The sequence below is a fragment of the Ictalurus furcatus genome, chromosome 17 (assembly GCF_023375685.1).
Source record: "Ictalurus furcatus strain D&B chromosome 17, Billie_1.0, whole genome shotgun sequence".
NCBI classification, from domain to species: domain Eukaryota; kingdom Metazoa; phylum Chordata; class Actinopteri; order Siluriformes; family Ictaluridae; genus Ictalurus; species Ictalurus furcatus.
Window position 1 is genome coordinate 10,407,723 of NC_071271.1, and position 20,500 is coordinate 10,428,222.

Below are 20,500 nucleotides of genomic sequence, written 5' to 3' on the forward strand. Positions count from 1 at the left end.
CCCAGTGCTGTCTTTGGAGACATGGTGTTCTGTGAGCATAAGAAGTTGGGAGAGCAGTTGGAAAATAGCCAGACCTCATTTTATGAGTAATTCATGTAGAAATCAACAATTACAAAGGGTTCACAAGCTTTTACCCCACAGCACCAGGGTCCCTGGTTTTGAGCTTGATGCATTTCTGTCTGTGCATGTTCTTCCCGTGCCCACAATGGTTTCTTCTTACAAACATATGCCCGTAGCTGTGTGTGTGTGTGTGTGTGTGTGTATGTGTGTGTGGGTGTGTGTCTATTGTCCAAAAAAAATCCTACAGATACAGGTCAAGAGCTTCAGTTAATGTTCATATCAAACAAAATGAAGAAAAAGTAACTGAAGCTCTTGACCTGTATCTGTATGAAATTTTTTTTTTTTTTTTTTTTTTTTTTGCATTGCACTGCTGCTACATGATTGGCTGATAATATAACTGCATGAATGTGAAGGTGTACAGGTGTTCCTAATAAAGTGGACGGTGAGTGTATAAAAGAATTTGTTGAAACAGTTTCGGGAAGGCACTTGTTGCAGTTCCCATTTTTGGCCACTACATGCAAAAATAACTATATGGAGCAATGCTATACGGTTGCACAACATCTAGAAAGGTGACCAAATCAATGGAACATCTGTCAAATAGCAACATCTTAAAAAATATTGGTCACTCAAATGTGGGTAATTCGTGTTCAAGTAGATTTAAAATGTATGAGGACTCTATGAAGATTACCATTACCAAACGCTGATATATGGTGGTGTATTAGACAAACTAAACAGCACTCAACCACATATTTCCATTTAAGTACTGCCTGTGAAGGCACACAAACCCCAATTTTTTTTACCTTCCTACATAAAGTCTCTCATATGTTACCAACTAGCCTGAACTACTTTTATGTTTAGACACAGGAAGGCTAAACCTTTAATATGGTTGTCTAGCTAAACTTCCCTCTTTCATCTACTAATTAATTATATCAGAGACATGATCTTGCCTTGCCATGATCGGAGAAGCACAGGTTTCTTGCCCATTACTAGTGAAAAAAATCCATTCAACACTCTTTTAGATAACAGCCCAAGCACTTTTTATCTACCCATCTCGTCTAAAGTGTCCGTAGTGTATGAATGGGTGGGTGTGAGTGTGTGTGTGATTGTGCCCTGCGATGGACTGGCACCCTGTCCAGGGTGTACCCCGCCTTGTGCCCGATGCTCCCTGGGATTGGCTCCAGGTTCCCCCGCGACCTTGAAGAAGGAGTAAGCGGTAGAAGATGGATGGATGGATGAATCTACCCATCTCTTTGGTTTTTCCTATGGTGATGGATGACAAAGGAATTGCAACCTCACATTTATACACAAAATAAACAGGGCATAGCCAAGGACAAGAATAGAGTTCCTGTAGACTATGTGCAAATTTAATTCAAATAAAATGTTGCCTAGAATTTAAAATTGATTGCATTTATATTAAATATTTTTTGGGTGCCAGTAATTTTGCAAAAAAAATTGTTGCTTTGTTGGATGATTCACTTATTCAGTGAACGCCTTAGTGTTATTCAATCCAGATTCATTAAAAATATAGCAGTACTAAACTCTTAACACCCATTATATTCAAAAGAATGTTCAAATTATAGCTGTACCATCATACTGTGAAGATCCTAAACACAACAGTAACGTATAAGGCATTTGAAGGGTTTTTTATTTCATTTCAACAACAACAAAAACCCTAAAGCAGAAAATAAAACCATCATACAGCAGATATACAAAGGTTTTTCTGCATCTTCAAATGCAATGTGAAATCCTACACACAGGGGGAGGTGTACTCCGTCTCAGACTGGTCACCTGAATGAAATATGTTGAGAATCAGTAAATGATACCAGTATAGTTGCAGTAACTGCTTAAATAACACAATCCTGGAAAGTCTTACTTGTTTGGTAGTAATCATAAACTTTGATCACCGCTGGCTTGAGATTCTTGACAGGAAGCACCTGTTTAATGTGTAGCTGATAGTTGATAGGAATATTCCTTGGGAGCTGTTAGAGATACACCAGATATCATATTGTAAACACACTCCACCATATCTGTATTTTATGTGTAATAAATAAAGCATACATGTTTCTTGGAGTGGATATACAGCACAGTTGTGTAATATAGGTAATAATTAATGCTATATACATATTTAAACCATGTTCTCCTCTTACCTCTTTGATATACATGATAATATGGTCATCTTTAGAATCAACCTGTTCCACCCAAATGCTCCTTTTCAGCTAAGAAAACAATTTAATCATTATTCTACCACGATCATTTCAATAGCAATGCATTTGCATATCTGTTTATCTAGACATGTATATTACAGAACTTTTAGCAACATTGTTACTCCTTACTTCACCAGGATCTGCTGTGAACCCTGATAACAGTTTTATGTCCACTATGATCATGTTAGTGTTGTTAAGTATCCCATGATATCTGAAATTAAAGAAAATGTTTGTCAATAAACTTCAGGAGTTTTCATAGCAATAATGATAGAAAATAAAGTATTAATTATTGTCACTGCAAATTAAAGTGTCATAAGAGGATGTGTAGTCATTAATCATTATATTAATGGTTTTTAACCCAGACACTATCCAGGTATAGGCATTTATATATCTTTGAAATATTTACAGTTAGACTCCGAAAACATAATTGACCAGTTTTCTTATTTTAGAACAGAGTTTTATCACACATTCATTCTTACCCAACAGTGAAGCCGAGGGACAAAGTTTGTCCATATGTTTTTGTGCAGTTTCCCTCGGTTTTCACCGCAATGCTCAGTGTACTAGTTTGAGTAGGTGTGGGGACATTGTAGAAAAGTGCTGTCTGCAAGTAGGAATTAAAAAAAAAGTTAAACCATGAAACAATCCTTAAACAGATGAACAATAATCAATCAGTAAAAAAAAAAACATTTAATACATTGTATAGACTTGCATAAAAAGTATTTGTTGGGTAATCAATGCTTATACAATCACTTGCAGATTCATAGAACTGCATTTTTCTTTTAAATAGAACAGTGTTTCATTTAGACACAAGATTTGTAGGCCAGGAAGAGTTATCTGTACTGACCTGCACTGACACACAGGTGTCACCCTTCACTTCAATGCTGTATTTGCCAGGAACATCCTGCAGTGATCTTTCTTGGTACAGTAAATTGTTGTTCTGGTTCACATCAAAGGTGTAACTGTGTCCATCTTCTGACTTTACAGTTACTGTGCTAGAGCCTTCTGAGCTGAACACTTTAGTGGAGTACAGAGCCAGAGCTTGAAGGGCCACAACTGTGTCCTGATTTAAAAAAATAAAATAATAAAAAATAAAAATTCAGTGCTATAAAATGCAATAAGTGTTTTAGCATTATACTGACTAAATGCAGAACAAGGGAACAATGCAATTTAATTGAGTACCTGTGTGGAGGAAAAGCCTCCATAGGGATTTTGCTGCTTCACCAGCCAGCTGACAATCCTATTAGCGTATCCCAAATCAGCTGTAGTGAGTTGACCTGCAGTGAGAACAGCTAGCAGCACGTAAGAACTGATTTCCACTGACAATGAGCTGGAGTCATCTGATGCTGTCTGAGACCAGTGAAGCTGACTATCTAAAATAATAGAGACAAGATAATTAAGACATGTACGCATAACCATAATAACACTTCTACAGCACAAACCCTTGGTCACTTATTTAACGTATTTTTATGTAGAGCTTTTGTAACTGAATTTTTTTTGAGTCAGTGGAAAATACACTAAAACATGATGCTCCTATCCTGAGCTGCTGTGAGTCATCCTATAAATGATATATTTATGCAGGAATCTATCTGGTTTGAATTAAGGGAGTTTTCAAGTGCACATATCTGGAGCTGCAACAATTAATTGATAAAATCGATAATAATCGATTATGAAAATCGTTGTCAACGAATCTCATTATCGATTAGTTGGTCTGCGCGCGGTACATTTACTCATTAAGTTACTTCTGTTCCGAAAACACGCTTCGGAGAGTAAATAAGTTGTGTCCCAAATGACGTACTGTACACTACCACTATGCACTGTGTACTCTACCATCTAGTGCAGTGTTTCCGTGGAAATTGCACGGTTTCAGTGGTGTAATTGCAGGGGGTCCGTGGGAACGTTTCAAAATGTTTAAATAATATATTTTAGGTGCTTTTTGTACATCCATAAAAAAATAATGCATAAGTACTTATATATAATATAAATATAAACTAACTAAATAAGATTAGTAATTAGTAATTAGTAATCTAAGTAATTAGATTACTGCTGTCCATGTAAACATAGTCACTATGGGCAAATTTATCTGATATTTCTTTTAGATGCTTTTACTCATTTCAAGCTTTAAATTTTCTTAATCCATTGGCAAATAATTTGTCATGCCAGTGCATACATATTGTTCTCACTGGCAGATCTGGTCTGAAGTTTAGAGTCAGATATGATCCTGGGACTTTATATACCTTAGATACTTCTGTTAGAATCACTGAGATCCTTCCCTTTGGAGCCCATGCAGAATGTCAAATAGAGATGGATTTCTCTGAAAGCCACTTTCTTGCTGGCAGTTACTTCACCAATTATTTTTAGGCATGCTATTTAGTGCGTAGGATGTGGCACAGTAAAACCCACATTACAAAACGTTCCTCTATGAGTAGCTTGCAATAGCATTTTTCCAATTTCCAATTATTACATTCAGCAGTTTTACTTGTAGAAACGTAGTTTGTTGCATTTGTTACAAATATAAATGTTATAAATTCTTCTAATCATTCAGTACCTGATGAAATGGCAACATTATCCAACTCTTTTAGTAGCTGCTCCCGAAATTTATTTTCTCCAGCCAGATTGAACGTGTAGGCCAACAGTGCAGTGGTGTAGGTGTTTGTCAGGTTACCAATAGAAGACTTCAGGCACAGCAGTCCTTTATTCACAAAAGGATCCTGCAATCAAAATGTACAGAATCATGTAGCAGAAACACAATGATTTGAAAAGTTTACTTAAAGGTAGGACTTATTCATAAATATAAAAAAGCAATTACATTTTCAGTTTAACCACAGTTTAAGACAACTTTATTAAGTCAGTGTGCTCCTAGTTGGAATGAACCAATGTGATTTAGATTGGATGCATTTTACCAAGCTTATATGGATTGTGAATGCAGTGAAAAGATTGCGAACTCTCATGCTCTTACCTGGACTGTGTTACCCAATTCAAGCAATGATGCAGTGATGTAGGCAGTAATGGTCACTTCATCATTTACACCACCCTGGAATACATTAGAACATTATGCATGATATATAGATGAAAACAGCAATTCAATACATTTATTCAAAAATGTGTTTTGTAGTAAAGCGTTGCCTGAGTAACGTACGTACCTTCATTCTATTATTGAACAGACTTCCCTGTCGTATGAAACAGCCATCTGATCTCTGATTATTTATTAGCCATTGCTTTGCACTGTTAATGATTTCTGGATCAATAAAGATGTAACGTTGTGCTTTGCCGAAAGTCCTCAAGACAAATGCAGTTAACCTGGTGATGGAGAATTATTTGTAAAAAATAGTTTAGTACATTCCAGAATTATATAAAAATTCACAATAACTAAGAAATACTTAGGAAAATAAGTTTCAGGTTGTATCATCATCACTACCTGTTTACCTTATGGCTTGCTTTAAGAAATTCTTACCATGTGTTCTCCTCCCCGCTGCCAAATGTGCTATATGCACCATTAAAATGTTTATAGTTAAGTTGCCTCTGGTATCCTGTGTAAAGTCAAATGATTTTATTCTGGTTAGTTCCAAAAAAATCTATTTAGCATGATTATAGTTGGTCTTAAAATAATAAAAATAGAAAGATAATGTCACTGACCACTCTTAAGGAAACCAGTAGCCCTCTCACGGATAGCTGTGGTGAGCTGCTCAGTGTTCTCTAGATACCGAAGAATGTAGATATTGGGGGCGAGGAGAGCAATGTTTTGTTCTCCACAGCCATATGGCATCCTTAGCAGTCCATCCGGATTTTTCAATGCACGACCAAGTATGTCTCCTACAAAAGAACACAATAATATTCTTTATCTATTTAATGAAATGATGATACTGTTAATGAAAGACTTAGACCACACAAAAAATTACATCTGTTCTGAATGTACAGAAGCTCCATTGCACTAATTCCAATTTAAAAACTGAAAAACAACATTCTTGCTTGCTCCAGAGATAAAGAAATCGTATGCACAATTATGATTTGTTCAGATTGCTTTCCATATCAACATGACTGAATTATCTAACTTAAAAGACTAACCAATTAAGAGGGACAGAGAATTTCAGATAAGCACATCAAAGTGAGGCACTGGAGATGATGGAAGTCAATCATAATTTGTTGGTTGGGTGGATGGTTAGGATGGGTTAGGTTTACAGTGGAACACTGGGCCAGAAACATCTATGAAAATGTTGAGACTTTGTCCAGATGAAATTAATGTCTGTGGTCTTGGAGCTTGGAGTTAGGAAGGGCTTTGTGTAAGAAGACCTATACAGCAGACACTAGTCTTTAAATGTGGTGATGTATAGACAGTTACCATAAAGCTGTGGTTCCCACATTGTGCTAACAAAAATCTGTTCATTTAATTTCATCCCACTCTAGAAAACATTACAACAAGTTAATGTATTTCTCATAGACAAAAATAAACTTCTGCACCCTCTAGTGTGCAAACATTCAATTAGACATTGTCCTAAAGGTCAAATAAAAGGCATCCAATCAAATTATGCTATCTTTTTCTTTAGAAAAATGCATGCATTCACATGCCATTTATAACCAGCATTTGTGTCACACAGCCACAGTAAAGAAATTTTTACATTTCTGCATAAATATGACCTAAACATCATCATATTTTCACTCAAGTCCTACAAGTAGATAAAGAGAACCCAATTAAACAAATGAGACAAAAATGTTATACTTGGTCATTTATTTATTGAGGAAAATGATCCAATATTACATCTGTGAGTGACAAAAGTATGTAAACCTATAGTATTAGCAGGTAATTTGAAGGTGAAATTAGAGTCAGGTGTTGTCAATCAATGGGATATCAATCAGGTGTGAGTGAGCACCCTGTTTTATTTAAAGAACAGGGATCTATCAAAGTCTGATCTTCACAACATATATTTTTGGAAGCATGTCATGAAAAAAGGAGATTTCTGAGGACCTCAAAAAAAGAGTGGAGACCAAATTCTAAAGAGTTTGGACTCCACCATTCCACAGTAGGACAGATTGTGTACAAATGGAGGAAATACAAGACCTTTGTTACCCTCTCCAGGAGTGGTCGACAAACAAAGATCACTGCAAGAGTAAGACGTGTAATTGTCCGCAAGGCCACAAGGAACCCAGGGTAACTTCTAAGCAACTAAAGGCCTCTCTCAGATTGGCTAATGTTAATGTTCATGAGTCCACCATCAGGAGAACACTGAACAACAATGGTGTGCATGGCAGGGTTGCAAGGAGAAAGCCACTGCTCTCCAAAAAGAGCATTGCTGCCTGTCTGCAGTTCAAAGATCATGTGGACAAGCCAGAAGGCTATTGGAAAAATATCGTGTGGACGGATGAGATGAAAATAAAACTTTTTTGGTTTAAATGAGAACCGTTATGTTTGGAGAAAGGAAAACACTGCCTTCCAGCATAAGAACCTTATCCCATCTGTGAAACATGGTGGTAGTAGTATCATGGTTTGGGCCTGTTTTGCTGTATTGGATAATATTTTTGTCTCATTTGTTTAATTGGGTTCTTTTTTGTCTACTACTCTTTGTCTACTTTTAGGACTCTATATAAAAAATCTGATGATGTTTTAGGTCATATTTATGCAGAAAAATAGAACATTTTAAAGGATTCACAAACTTTCAAGCACCACTGTAGATAGCGTAGCTAAGTGACAAGCAAGATAAAAAAAAGGATAAATGGCTGAAAAGCACTCAACCTACAACAGGAGAGGCAATAGTCAACAGTAGGTCTACTGCCTACACTACAACTGATCCACATTTCTCTGACAGCACCCCCCGGTCCCTCCAACAGTGCATCAGTACTAAGCATAGGTATACATGCTGGTGCTACTTGCCCATCTAACATCTGTACTGAAAGGGAGGAACCCTAAGCTCAAGAGCTGCCTCACCTTCACCAGACGGGAAAGCATCAAACAGAAAGGCAGACCAGCAGGTTTAGCTCAACTGCGGGTATATATCCTGTACTGTACATTCACGAAGGGTCAATTATGGAAGATACTTCCTGTAAACCGCTAGAAGCCATGACAACTGGGAAGGATATTTCTACACTGTTGGACAGCTTTGTTACCGCATATGGACATTTGTGGATAAAATGCTTGGGCATATGTACAGATGGAAAAAAAGCCCTGACATGGAAGCAGAGTGGGGTGGTAATGTGTGTGCAGGCAGTTGCACCAAGTGCATCTTAGGTACATTAGAGCATCCATAGAGAAACGCTTGGTACCAAGAGAAAGCCTAACTTTTTTTGAAGAAAGTTTTGGACAATGCAGTGAGAAATATTAACTTTGTCAAAGCAATTCAACTTTGCCTCTGAATTTTCTTTTATTTTCTACATTGTGCAATGAAATGTGCAGTGACCAAATTAGATGGTTACTCTATACTGCCATGCAGTGGTTAGCTAGGGTAAATGTACTGACATGACTGCTTGAATTGTGGGACACGTGTAACGTGCTTAAATGACTAAGAAGAGCGAAGTAAGTTTTTAATAAGAACGACCAAATACCACTCAGTGGACAAACTATTCAAATTAGAATCAATGAGCATGGGTACAGAGGAACAGTATGTTGGTGGGAACCATTCATCAGCCTCAAGAATATGAATGCAAGGGTCAAAATTGCAAAAGAACGCACAAAAGGCTTCTGGAAAAGATGAATCCAAATTTAACTAGCATGGATCTAATGGTATAGTGTTTGTGTAGAGAAAGCCAGGAGAATTCCAAACTATCTGTACTAAGGGTATTAAAGCATGGAAGTGGCTCAGGCTGATTTTCCTATAGTAGTATTGGTGAGCTTGTGTTCATTGATAGCATCAGAGTACAGTGAACTGCAAAAAGTAGCAAAGAAATTTTTCAGCAAGATAATTATCCAAGGATACCAGCTGAAACCTGGTTGAAACCTGGAGGAAACTTCCTTTTTGTGATCTGTAATGAAGCCACTGTTGAGTATCTAAATTCTTTTTGCCTAATTATGACCAGTATATTATTTTAAAATATATATATATTTTTAAATAATCAATGTTTTGCATGATAGGTGTGCTTGTAATATCTTTTTCTTTTGTTTTTTTTAATTGCCAGTTGCCAGTTGGTTTTAATTGCCAGTTGGTTTTAAATGTTGTTTTCTATCCAGTGAACATACATTTGCTTAAGGATCCAAGCTCTCTTTGGGGTCACCTACGTATGTTGTACTTCATATATTGTATTGTTCTTCTATGGTGTTCAAAGTTGGTCTAGACACTACTGAAAAAAAAATCTTTCACACCTCTTCTCAAGACAAATCTGGCAACCTCAGAGGAATGAACAGTTCATGGGTGATTATATGTAGTACATAATAAAAAAAATACCTTATAGTTGCAAAGTTCTTTTATTTGCCCTAATGTCTTACCAAGTACTGAAACCGAAGCTCGTGCTGATCCCTCTATTACATCCTCAGGAAGAATCAGCTCCAACTCTTCAGAGACACTGTTGCCTGGTAGAGAGATGAAAGGCAGCTCCATCATTATTGAGCAGCAGAACATAGTATGTGCATCAGTTTTAAACCATCCAGACTCAATAGAAATCAATTGCACAAATATTTGCAAGCCTGACCCTGTGGACATAATAACCAGCTCTGGCTCTTCGTCTTCTCAGTTCCTTCAGCCTAAAGGGGAAATAGTATTATTAGATCATAGCCTTATAAAGAACAGGTTTACAAATTTAAAGTTATGCTTATTTTCAAGACACTGACCTGCACAATCAGGCTTCGTGTAACTGTGTCAATACGGCCTCTCTCTGGAACACTCACAATCTCATTATCACACACCGTCTGGGATTGTTCTGCCTCTGCACTCACTGTCACATTCAAGACTCCTGTAGTGTAATAACAGGTGTGAAAGGAAGGTAATTATAATGAAGAAAAATCCATTACCCATGCGATCATTGGCCCAAAAGAACCCAAAAGAAGTCATAGGAATGAAATACTTTTACTTTCCATGTGCTATACAATGTCAATAAAAGTCTCCTATAAAAATATCTGCATTGGGCCACATTTTAGCAGATTTGAAAACTATGCTCTGTTTTTATTTGTTATTTCTGTTACAGTTTTAGATAACATGTTCTAAATATACACTGCCATTGTATATTAGAAAACAATGTTTGTTAATCCAATGAATTGCACAGCATACAGGGTGTCTGAAAAGCCAGGAACCAACTAGAGTTTATATATATATATATATATATATATATATATATATATATATATATATATATATATATATATATATATATATATATAATTTTGTATTTATTGTTTATATCATATGCGCTACACATTCACTCTTATGCTCTACATATTTTGATGATTAAGCACTCTATCATGTTTTTGCAGATTATGCTCAACATGTTTGCTCAGCCTATCCCCATTATTTCCTGACTTTTTGGACATGTTGTAGAATGAATATTTTGTAGAACTTTAAGAAGAAATTAGGCTTTGTCAAACCAGCGACTGTGCAGCTGTATACAGTGTTGTGAATGTTCTTCTGTATATATCTTCTGTATACAGTATATCTCATCATCAACACCTAATAGTTTTAGATCTTCAAACGAAATACAGCATAAAACAAAGGCAACCTGAGTTAACACACTACAGTTTTTATTATTAGTTTTTTTTATTGAACAAAAAAAGTTATCCGACACCCATCACCAATGTGAAAAACTAACTGCCCCTCTAGGTGTCTGGTTGTGACACCTAGAGCAGCAATAACTGCAACCAAATGCTTCCGATAACTGGAGATCAATCTTTCACTTATTTCTAGGACTGGGACTTACTCTTATGTTTTTGATCATTGTCTTACTGCATAATCCAGGTGCGCTTGAGTTTCGATTTACGGAATGAAGACCGGACATTCTCCTTGAGATTTTCTGGTAGAGAGCAGAATTCATGTTTCCCTCAGTTATAGCAAGTTGCCAGGCGCTGAAGCAGCAAAGCATCCCCACACCATCACACTTCCACCACCATGCTTGACCATAGGAATGATGTTCTTTTTGTGGATTTCTGTGTTTGGTTTATGCCAGATGTAACAGGACCCCTGTCTTCCAAACAGTTCCACTTTTGACTCCTCAATCCACAGTACATTCTCTTACTGTGGTTCTTTGGTGTCCCAGAGGCTTTGAAATAGTTTTGTAACCCATCCCAGGCTGATGTATTTTAATCACCTTCTTCCTCATTATTTCTGGAATTTATTTCAACTTTGCTATAGTGTGTTACTGGGTAAGACCTTTTAACAAACTTCATGCTGTTGAAAAAGTTCTATTTAAGTGTTGATTTGATTGAACAGGGTTTGCACTAATCAAGCCTGGTTTCATCTAGTCTAGCTGAACCCCATTATGAATGCAGTTTCATATATTTGGGGAATTAGTAACTAAGGGAGCAAATAAATTTTCACACAGGCCCAGTTGGTATTGGACAACTTTTGTGTCAATAAATAAATATAATTTAAAAACTGTATTTTGTGTTTAATCAGGTTGCTTTTGTTTTAATTTCTGAAAGAATTTAGTAAGAGATATACACAAAAACAGAAGAAATCAGCAAATACTTTTTCACAGCACTGTGCAGTGTAACAGGTCAGAATTTCTCAGAATTTATCCATCAACATCTGCATACATACACTCATTTGTGAACATCGAATGATCAAAATAGTGCAAATAAAAAAATAATCCTTTCACCCAAGAAAAAATATGAAAATGTCCGGATCTATAATCAAATTAGGCTTGCACTGGCAAAAAAACATAGAGCTCCATGAAAGACTGTGAAAGAGTTTTACTACTCACCAAGCACCGTGGGAATCAGAGTCCATTTGAAGGTTTTTCTGCCATTTGCACACAGGCAGGATGAATACTCGCCATCAGAAGAGGGTTCCAGAGTGTAGTCTGAGGAAGGAGCCGGGGCCACTTTAACCTGGGGATGAGGCACAGGTGATTAATTTACTGTGCATCTTACGTGACACAATACTTCTAAAGATAAAATCTTGACCTTACAGTACCATAATGCATTTGGAAAGATAACTGAAGACCGTGGCCTTCAGCTCAAAAACCTCTCCCCGGATAATGGAATAGGGCAACGAGAGCTCCAGGAAGAAGGGCTGAAATACAGTGAGCTGAACAGGAGGAGCCAGTCCCAGACCCCTAGAGGACACACAGAAAGCCTCTGTCTCCCAAGTGGTGATGGTGTCAGGAACAGTGACAGGAAGCTGTGCTGATCCAGAGTCCCTGTGGAATACCATGGTACTCAAACTTATCATCAAAAAGAAAACATACATTATTCATTATAATATAGTTAAGTTTATCTTTAAAACAATAGTAGACACTAATATACATGCTAATAGGTGACAAAAAAACAACAACTAGAAAAAACACCTAAATGTTCAGAAGCACTGTAGAAACATGCCTACTGAAGCAATAGGTATGCTCATTTTAATTTGTTGCTGTCACTTTATATTGTTGAATTTCTAATTAAAATGCAATAAGTAAAATACCCGACATTAATATGTTGATTTACTAACCCCACTTCAGACAGCTGCCATAGCCATGTTTCTGGGAAGAATGTGCGAACTGTCTCAACATGGCTTCTAGGTGCTCCCGGAGGACGAGCAAGAACATGCCCATCTATCAAATATTTCACTGTCAGTGAGCATAAATGTAAATAAAATTATATGATCTTAGTACTATAAGGTTCAATCTGGGTGAAGAGCTGTTTGAGATATGAGACATCCAGTTTTGATATTCCAGCTAGCAAAACTCTGAAGTATTGAAATCCAAATTTACCTGATCAATTAATTTCATTTATTGAAAAATCTTGTTCCTAAATATTTTTTACCTTGAAATTTCACTGTAAACATTTTTTTACAAGATTAAAGTCCATTAGAACTGTGAAACCACATAAACACATCTCACAAGTCTACCAGCATAGCTTTAGGCCAAGTTACACTGGAAAGTTCAGTTTATTAAGCACATTGCATGTAGCTAGTCAGTGTCAGTAATATTCAATTGGTATCTGATGCTAGCCACAATATTTGCTTTCCACTGTGCTGAAGACTTTCTAATGTGCCACAATGTGTGTGTGTGTGTGTGTGTGTGTATATCTCGCCATACTGAAGCTTCAAATCTGTTTTTCTCTGTCAGAGTGTAAGTAGAATGTGGATATTGATTAATCAAGGTTGCCTATGTTGTGTTCATCCTATGTTCATCCTGGATGATAATTCCTAATATAAATTTTAATCACATTTCTGTACATAATGCCAGATAGAACCTTACAATACTGATGTCATTAGAAGCTGTTTAATTTGTAGAAACAGCAAGAGAACTACTGTGTATATAACTTATAGATGTATTATATTTGTAACAGCAGTGCTCATAATGTATTGCACTACAGTATGTGTTTTATTATAATGTGTAAAGTAAAATGCAGTGTACCAAATTTAAATGTATGAATGAAAAATTGCACTATTTAATGAACACTAATTTGTGCATATGATGAAAAGAATATGGGTCTGGATGTACCATATAAGCGATGATATGTCACGCCTTTGTACACCAAACACTGAGGAGCTCTAATAGCCAAATTTGTTGCCATCTTCAGCCCCACGCTCTGTCAGGTGATAATAAGTCATGATCAGTGTTGAAATATTAAACAAGATATTTTCACATAAAATAAAATGATATGTATTTAAAATTAAATAATACAGCACGCTTTAGATCAAATGTATTTGGCATTGTAGAACACTGGGATGTGTTGTGTAAATTGTTTCCTCTCTACCACCTCTAACTAATGACATAAGAATAAACTTATCTGACTCCAATTTATAAGGTTTATGTAGATGATTTTAAGAAATGCAGTCACTTCAGTGCTTAAGGAACCATTCTGTTACAAAACATTACAACTAAAAGTTCCCTTTGAGGGAGACCACCCAGGAACAGATAAGACCATAAAATGATCAGCAGTTTCCCCAGATCACCCAGCTCTGTGTCAGCTGTGTGTAATCAGTCATTTACCTTTAATGTATAATAAGTACGTTCAATCCATGCATCCCGTCGAGATCTTACATGCAAGCACTCTTGAGAATCTTCAACTCCATATGGATAATCTAATACCGATGTCACTGGCAACAGATTAAATATCTGTGGGATATATAGTTTAACTTGTGATTATTTTGGGATCGTATACAGTATGGCTCAAATCAAACAAAAAGAGTACTTTGTAACTTACATTAACTTGAGAGATTTAAAAGAACTTGCTTTAAGTTTATATGCAATGAATGGCAATAAAACACATTGTAATTATTGTGATACTATACCGATACAATACTTTTAATAAAAAATTATATATTATGATGATCCTAACTGTAGATTTTATAATTTCTTTCATTTGTCTCTGAAATTTGCAGCATTTACATGCTGGTGGTGTTGGCATTTTCCTCTGCCCTATATTTATAATATATTTAGAATAAAAGTACAATATGATAAGAATGAATGAATGAATGAAAGCTTTATTCAGCCAACAATGCCATATCAATCTGTAGAGTAAAAAAAAAAGTAAATGTGACAAAAAAACGTTACCCCTAAACCAGTAGTCTCGAAGATTTTAGCTCCAATCATAATTGTGCCTACCTGACCATCTAATCATTGCCTTAAGACATTCTTGATTACCTAAGATCTCCAGGAACAGGGTTAGTGACCACTGCTCTAAACTACTATTGGCACCCTTCAAGAAAAGGTGCTCTTAGAGGTTAAGTTTGAAAGAAAAATGAACTATTAAACCTTTGGTATTAAAAAGTAAAACTTGGTTAGCTTGCTTCTTAATCACTGCTTTTAATTATTTCTAGTTAGTCATACAAGTATTGAATTGTATTGTATTGTTGTTCTAGTACAAAAACATACATCTTGTCTACTGTCTTTATAAGGCGTTTAATGTTTTTCACCCTCATTTCAGAAATGTGGTTTCATTGTGTGTCTGAATAAAGCTTAGCCCTTGTTCCCTGCACTGGATTTAATCTTACACTGCCAATAGTCTAAAAACCACCAATATCAAACAGTAGCAATGCAATTTCTGTTCTTTCTAGTATTCTTCATTATTCTTAGAAGGTGAAAAAACAACTAAACTTGTATAAGCAGACAATTCTTTAAATGATAACTTCACCGTTTTAATGTTTAGATGCTTTTCTGGCTCCAAAATGAACACACTCTGATCAACAACACTGAGGCCACACAGCGAACCAGGATGAGCCTTGAGCTCGAGAGTGTTCTTCTCACCAGGAACTGCTTTAGAGGGAGAGAACTGTAGCGAAACCTGGAGTCCACGATGAAAACAATTTTAGACAGGTTTAGCAATTTCATGGGTAACAACAAACTAATTGATTGCTTGTAAAAAAGTTAATGATGATAAAGCTAGCATTACTTTATTTCTGAAACATTTTTCCACATCAAAATTCTTGTTAGCAGCGATGATGTTCTCACTGGGCAGGACAGAGTACACCACAACCTGCACTACAGGAGCCAGCTCAGGAACAACAGATAGTTTGAATGAGATTTTTCCTTTTCTGACATCTGTAGAGGCTTCCACTTTAACTTCCTCATGCCCATGATGGACTATGACTCCTTTAGATAAGACCTGAACCAGACAGGCACAATATATGATGGTCACTGTGCAGTACATTACAATTAGAGCTGCTGGAATATAGATAATTCAGGTGGCTTGCATTTCCTGTGTCAAGTCACATACAATTTTACAACATATACTTACCATGTATATAAGATCAATGCTGTAATTTTCAGTAGTTTCCCCAACAATATAGTAGTTAATGGTTATGGGAATTTCAGCACCACACTTAAATGGTTCCTCTGAGCTCTCTATTGACAATTCACTGAACACTGGACTGTAAGGTGTGGCAGGTTGGAGCAAATGTATACGTGCTTCAGCATTTGAAAAGAATGGTGTTTTGTATGTGTGGTATTTGACCACTGGATAGTCACTTCCCTAGATAACAGTGACACAGAACATTAAGCTTTAATATGTTTTAAAGATGCATTGAAATGATTTGTAAATATTTGTGAGTGCTCACCCTCAATATTATCTCTGTTGTAGGATGTTCTGGTGAAGCAGCTGAGAAGTTTGCCAATCCATTACTATCTGTAGTAAGATTAAGTAGTAGCTTTTGAGACCACCGTTCACCTTCTGAAAGATACACCCTCTTGTTAGGAATTGGTGTTCCACTGAAGGTAGTAACTTTAATCTGTTGATCAGGGAAAGAAGAATTGCTGTCAAAATTTTTAAATTTGAAAACTGTCAAAAACATTCTCAAAGTTTGAAAGCAAGAAAAAATCGTACTTTTCCTTCTATATATCTCTCCCGTTCAAAGTTTTTTGGTAAATCCACAAGTTCCACTTTACCGATTTGGTAAGTGAGCTCTATGATTGCAGATTTTACCAAGGAGAAACCTAAACAAAAAAATATACGATATTTAAGCTATTATTAAATATTTTTCAGCGTATTTACAAGTATTATAACTCATCTTTAAGTTAAAAATTAGCAATCAATGCCTTGTCTCCTTTAGCTTTGTTCTGAAGAGATCTGTTACTGCCTCACCTGTTCCTTCCTCTGTCAGTGTAACAGTAGCATTAAGACGGTGCTCAAAATTATCTTCCAATTCAGAACTCGTGAAAGTTGATACATTCAGTATACGGAAGGCACAACCAGTCTGATTCATCTATTTGTAAACACAAAAACAAATACAGGGTGAGAACTACATCAATAGAGAGATTAAAAACATGATACCCTTCAATATAGCGTTACTTACGGACCTCCACTGTTTCAGCCAGGCATGGTGAAATCAAAGGGGCATCCTCACGATGAAAATAATTCTGCCTAAATTTACGACACACTTGCACCAGTGCTGTGCCAGGTACTGGCTGTCCGTAAGTGTACCTTAAAAATGCACAAGCATTGAACTTTGCTTTGGACAGTGATTTTTTGGGGCTTCATTGGTGTATTCTGGATATTCAAGTGGCTGTCAATGCTATGTTGTTCTTAAATTGCAGTATGTTTTTAAATAAGACAAATGTTTCAAATGAAAATTAAATGTATTTTTTTCTATTTTGGTGGTTTTCTCATGAAACTTTCACTCACCTTCCACAAACCTCCAGCTTCAGTTCCTCCTCACCGATGCTGTGTTTTTCTGGTGTTTTTACTGCAATCTCAAACTTGGGTAAAACTAAAAGTAAAATGTGTTTCTTATTACAGTAAATGGTCAGTTACTTCTGTATTAACAGAGAAAAAAAACATTCTGCTAGTAGTGTAACTTACCGTACTTTTGCACCTTAAAATAGTGTGTGATCATCCTATTTTCAATTTGAGCAGTTAATGAATAATGGCCTTGTAGAGCCTCAGAACTGAGCTCATGAGAAAGCTGCAGTATCAGGCCTGTTGAGGACACATTCGTCCACTGACCAATCCTGTTACGATTATTATCCTGTACATTTCAGAAAAATATTAAAGAGTCACTAAACTATAAATTAACTAAACAAGTGTCTTAAAATAAAATTTTTAAATGAAATTATATATTGTTTTATTTACATACCTCAAGAATGACTGTGCTGTACTGAATAGGAGAAGAGGATAGCACAGTGTTCTGGTTAAAAAAACTATCAAAATACTATAGAAATCTTCAAACACGTGAAATTGAAAAATCATGTTTGTTTCATTTAGTACACTATCAAAACAACATAAAGATATTACATTTAGACAGGTGAGATATTTAGTCTGTGCTTAGAAAATGACAAGACCCTTCTTGTACAGTTAAATGTAAACATATAGGGCAGATTGTGTTGTAACAAAAACCTGCCTTTCTGCACTTCTGGATTTAATACACTTAGAGGCTATTAAATATTCAAAGTACATAATCTCCACTTACCTTTTGTTCAAGGGGAATAAAATTAGAATCCATAGTGACAATTCTGAAATTCACTGTTGAAAAACAACAGGAGAGAAATTTGGTGTTTTGAGCTTCACAATCAGTAACAAATAACCATTTATTAAATGGTTCAAATGGATATTAAATATTGCAGGAATGAATTACCTGTTTGGCCTGGATTGTAGATGGGTTTGTCAGTCTGAATAAATACCAAAGTGTTGTAGGATTTAAACATCACTTTCCTTTTCTCTGTCATCTTAAAACTTTCACCTTTGACTTTTACTTTTATCTCCTGCATCGATTCACCCACAACCTGTGGAGCCTGTGAAGATGTTGCCCATGTTGAATCACAGCAAACATTCATATTAATTAAAATAATAATAATTAAAAAAATATTTGGGATTTCTGACCGTAAAATTAGAGCAGTAGTGAATCTCCTTTTGCACTGTCTCTTGTAAAAGTATTCTGTTCTGGTTGTTGTGAACCAGATAAATGTTCATGTGCAGAGTCTCATTGGGCTTCAGAAGACTCACACAGAATTTTGCAACAGTGCCAGACTCGATCACTGCAGGAAATGTCACCATGAAATATCTAAAGACAAAAATGCTTATTTTAGCCACTGTAGCTAGATCACAAGAACTCTGCTAAACCTAAATATATTAAACTTACTGAACACAATAGTCAGTTCAACTGCATTCATTTTTTAAATAGTCACTCTGCTGGCACTTAATTATGGTGTTTAATGGGCATTGTGACAAGATTAATGGGCAAACAGGACAAGAGGCTTGATGACACTAACACAGCAAGATTTTGTGAGGACATAAGATAACATGGGAGAGTATCAATAGGCCTATACATAGTAATCAAAATGAAACAAGTTACAGGATTATGATTTGCTTGTTTTTTTCTGTTCCGCACCATAAGTGTCATTGCTTTGTTTTTTGTATTTGTGATCAACTGTTCCTTATTTCCCCTTGATTAATGTGTATATTTACAATATACACTACTGTTTGAGCCTGGTTTTGTAGTTATGTGCTTCCTGCTTTAGACCCTCATCTGTTTGCATTAATTAATACCATGGATTATTATCTGTTATCATCAAAAGATTGTGTAACATTTTATTTTGGTTGGTTAACTTGTCTCCTAGCGTGGTCATGCACATTCCATGGGGTCAGCTGCTATGTCCTGCTTGAAACTGGATTAACTGGCTGCATTCTGTGCCTAGAGTGCTGCCAGGCACCCACAAGTGAGTTCCTCCATTCTGAATGCACACAGACTTAAAACCCTGAAATCTGTCACTGGCAGGACAGTCTGTTATTACGTCAATCAAGGTGGAAGCAAGCGTGTAATGCAGATGTGTACTGGAGTCAGTACTAAGTTGTTAAAATGATCATTTGTCATTGTCCTTTTTGAATGAACATACAAAGTCTCACTCCCATATGATGAGAAGAAATCCTACAAAAGTTGTAAAAAGTTGTAAAAATGAAATATGGACATGAAAAAGGTACTTCTTTCTGCCTGTTTGTGTGGATGCAAATATGTTAAGAATATTCACTAAAAAGACTGGCACCCTGTCCAGGGTGTACCCCGCCTTGTGCCCGATGCTCCCTGGGATTGGCTCCAGGTTCCCCCGCGACCCCGAAGAAGGAGTAAGCGGTAGAAGATGGATGGATGGATGGATATTCACTAAAAAGGTTTAGTACATTAACAATAGCCATTCCCTCTCTTTTCACTATTAAAACAGCAGGGATATGTTTTTTTTTTTTCAAGAACCAATGATTTTTTAAAATGTTAATTTATATCTACTAGATAGAGTGGATACACATATACTGAGATTTGAGAGCTTAGTTATAGTTGCAATTAATATATCAAAAAAAGATTTACAGTTTGAAATTTTCAAGGTTACACACACACACACACACACACACACACACATACTATTTAAGATGGAATGAAGACCTAAAAGACAAGACCTTTATATTTCAAGGCAAAATAACTCAAATAAACGTGTGTCTACTGAGTAAAACGACAAATTCAGAGTCAAATCTGGTTCTTACGGTCCTGAGGTTTGTCCATAAACATGATGATAGAGGAAGCAGGTTAACAAAAGCCTTATCGCAGTGTGGACCCGGCTGAACACCCTGATGAAGTCCATTGCAAATGCCAATCTCTGATGTTTGATTTCCTTTATAAAAGGACACTCAGCCCCAAATAGGTCCATCTGCTGGTATCCTCTCATTAATGATTAACCATTTTAACAACATATCCCAG

The 20,500-nt window shown here is 36.1% G+C and overlaps 1 protein-coding gene across 2 annotated transcripts; it reads right to left on the reverse strand.

The window, feature by feature from the left end:
- Positions 1-1,684: 1,684 nt before the first annotated feature.
- Positions 1,685-20,419, reverse strand: LOC128621818 (alpha-2-macroglobulin). Of its 2 annotated transcripts, none has more exons than XM_053647807.1 (34): positions 20,287-20,419; positions 18,640-18,820; positions 18,395-18,551; positions 18,230-18,282; positions 17,897-17,917; positions 17,623-17,788; positions 17,446-17,530; positions 17,121-17,244; positions 16,906-17,026; positions 16,648-16,757; positions 16,382-16,552; positions 16,063-16,296; positions 15,718-15,930; positions 15,460-15,609; positions 14,316-14,441; positions 13,824-13,911; positions 12,827-12,929; positions 12,308-12,533; positions 12,096-12,222; positions 10,015-10,136; positions 9,876-9,927; positions 9,673-9,756; positions 5,898-6,074; positions 5,716-5,791; positions 5,405-5,561; positions 5,221-5,295; positions 4,810-4,972; positions 3,444-3,634; positions 3,109-3,324; positions 2,744-2,865; positions 2,394-2,475; positions 2,208-2,276; positions 1,934-2,039; positions 1,685-1,848 (listed from the first exon to the last, which is right to left on the reverse strand). In XM_053647807.1, exons 1-34 carry the CDS (start codon positions 20,382-20,384, stop codon positions 1,808-1,810), a joined length of 4,287 nt encoding a protein of 1,428 aa, XP_053503782.1. In that variant the 5' UTR covers positions 20,385-20,419; the 3' UTR covers positions 1,685-1,807. The 2 variants fall into 2 exon arrangements, with proteins under 2 accessions (XP_053503782.1, XP_053503781.1); XM_053647806.1 differs by having other exon boundaries at positions 12,827-12,944.
- Between the last annotated feature and the right edge of the window lie 81 nt (positions 20,420-20,500).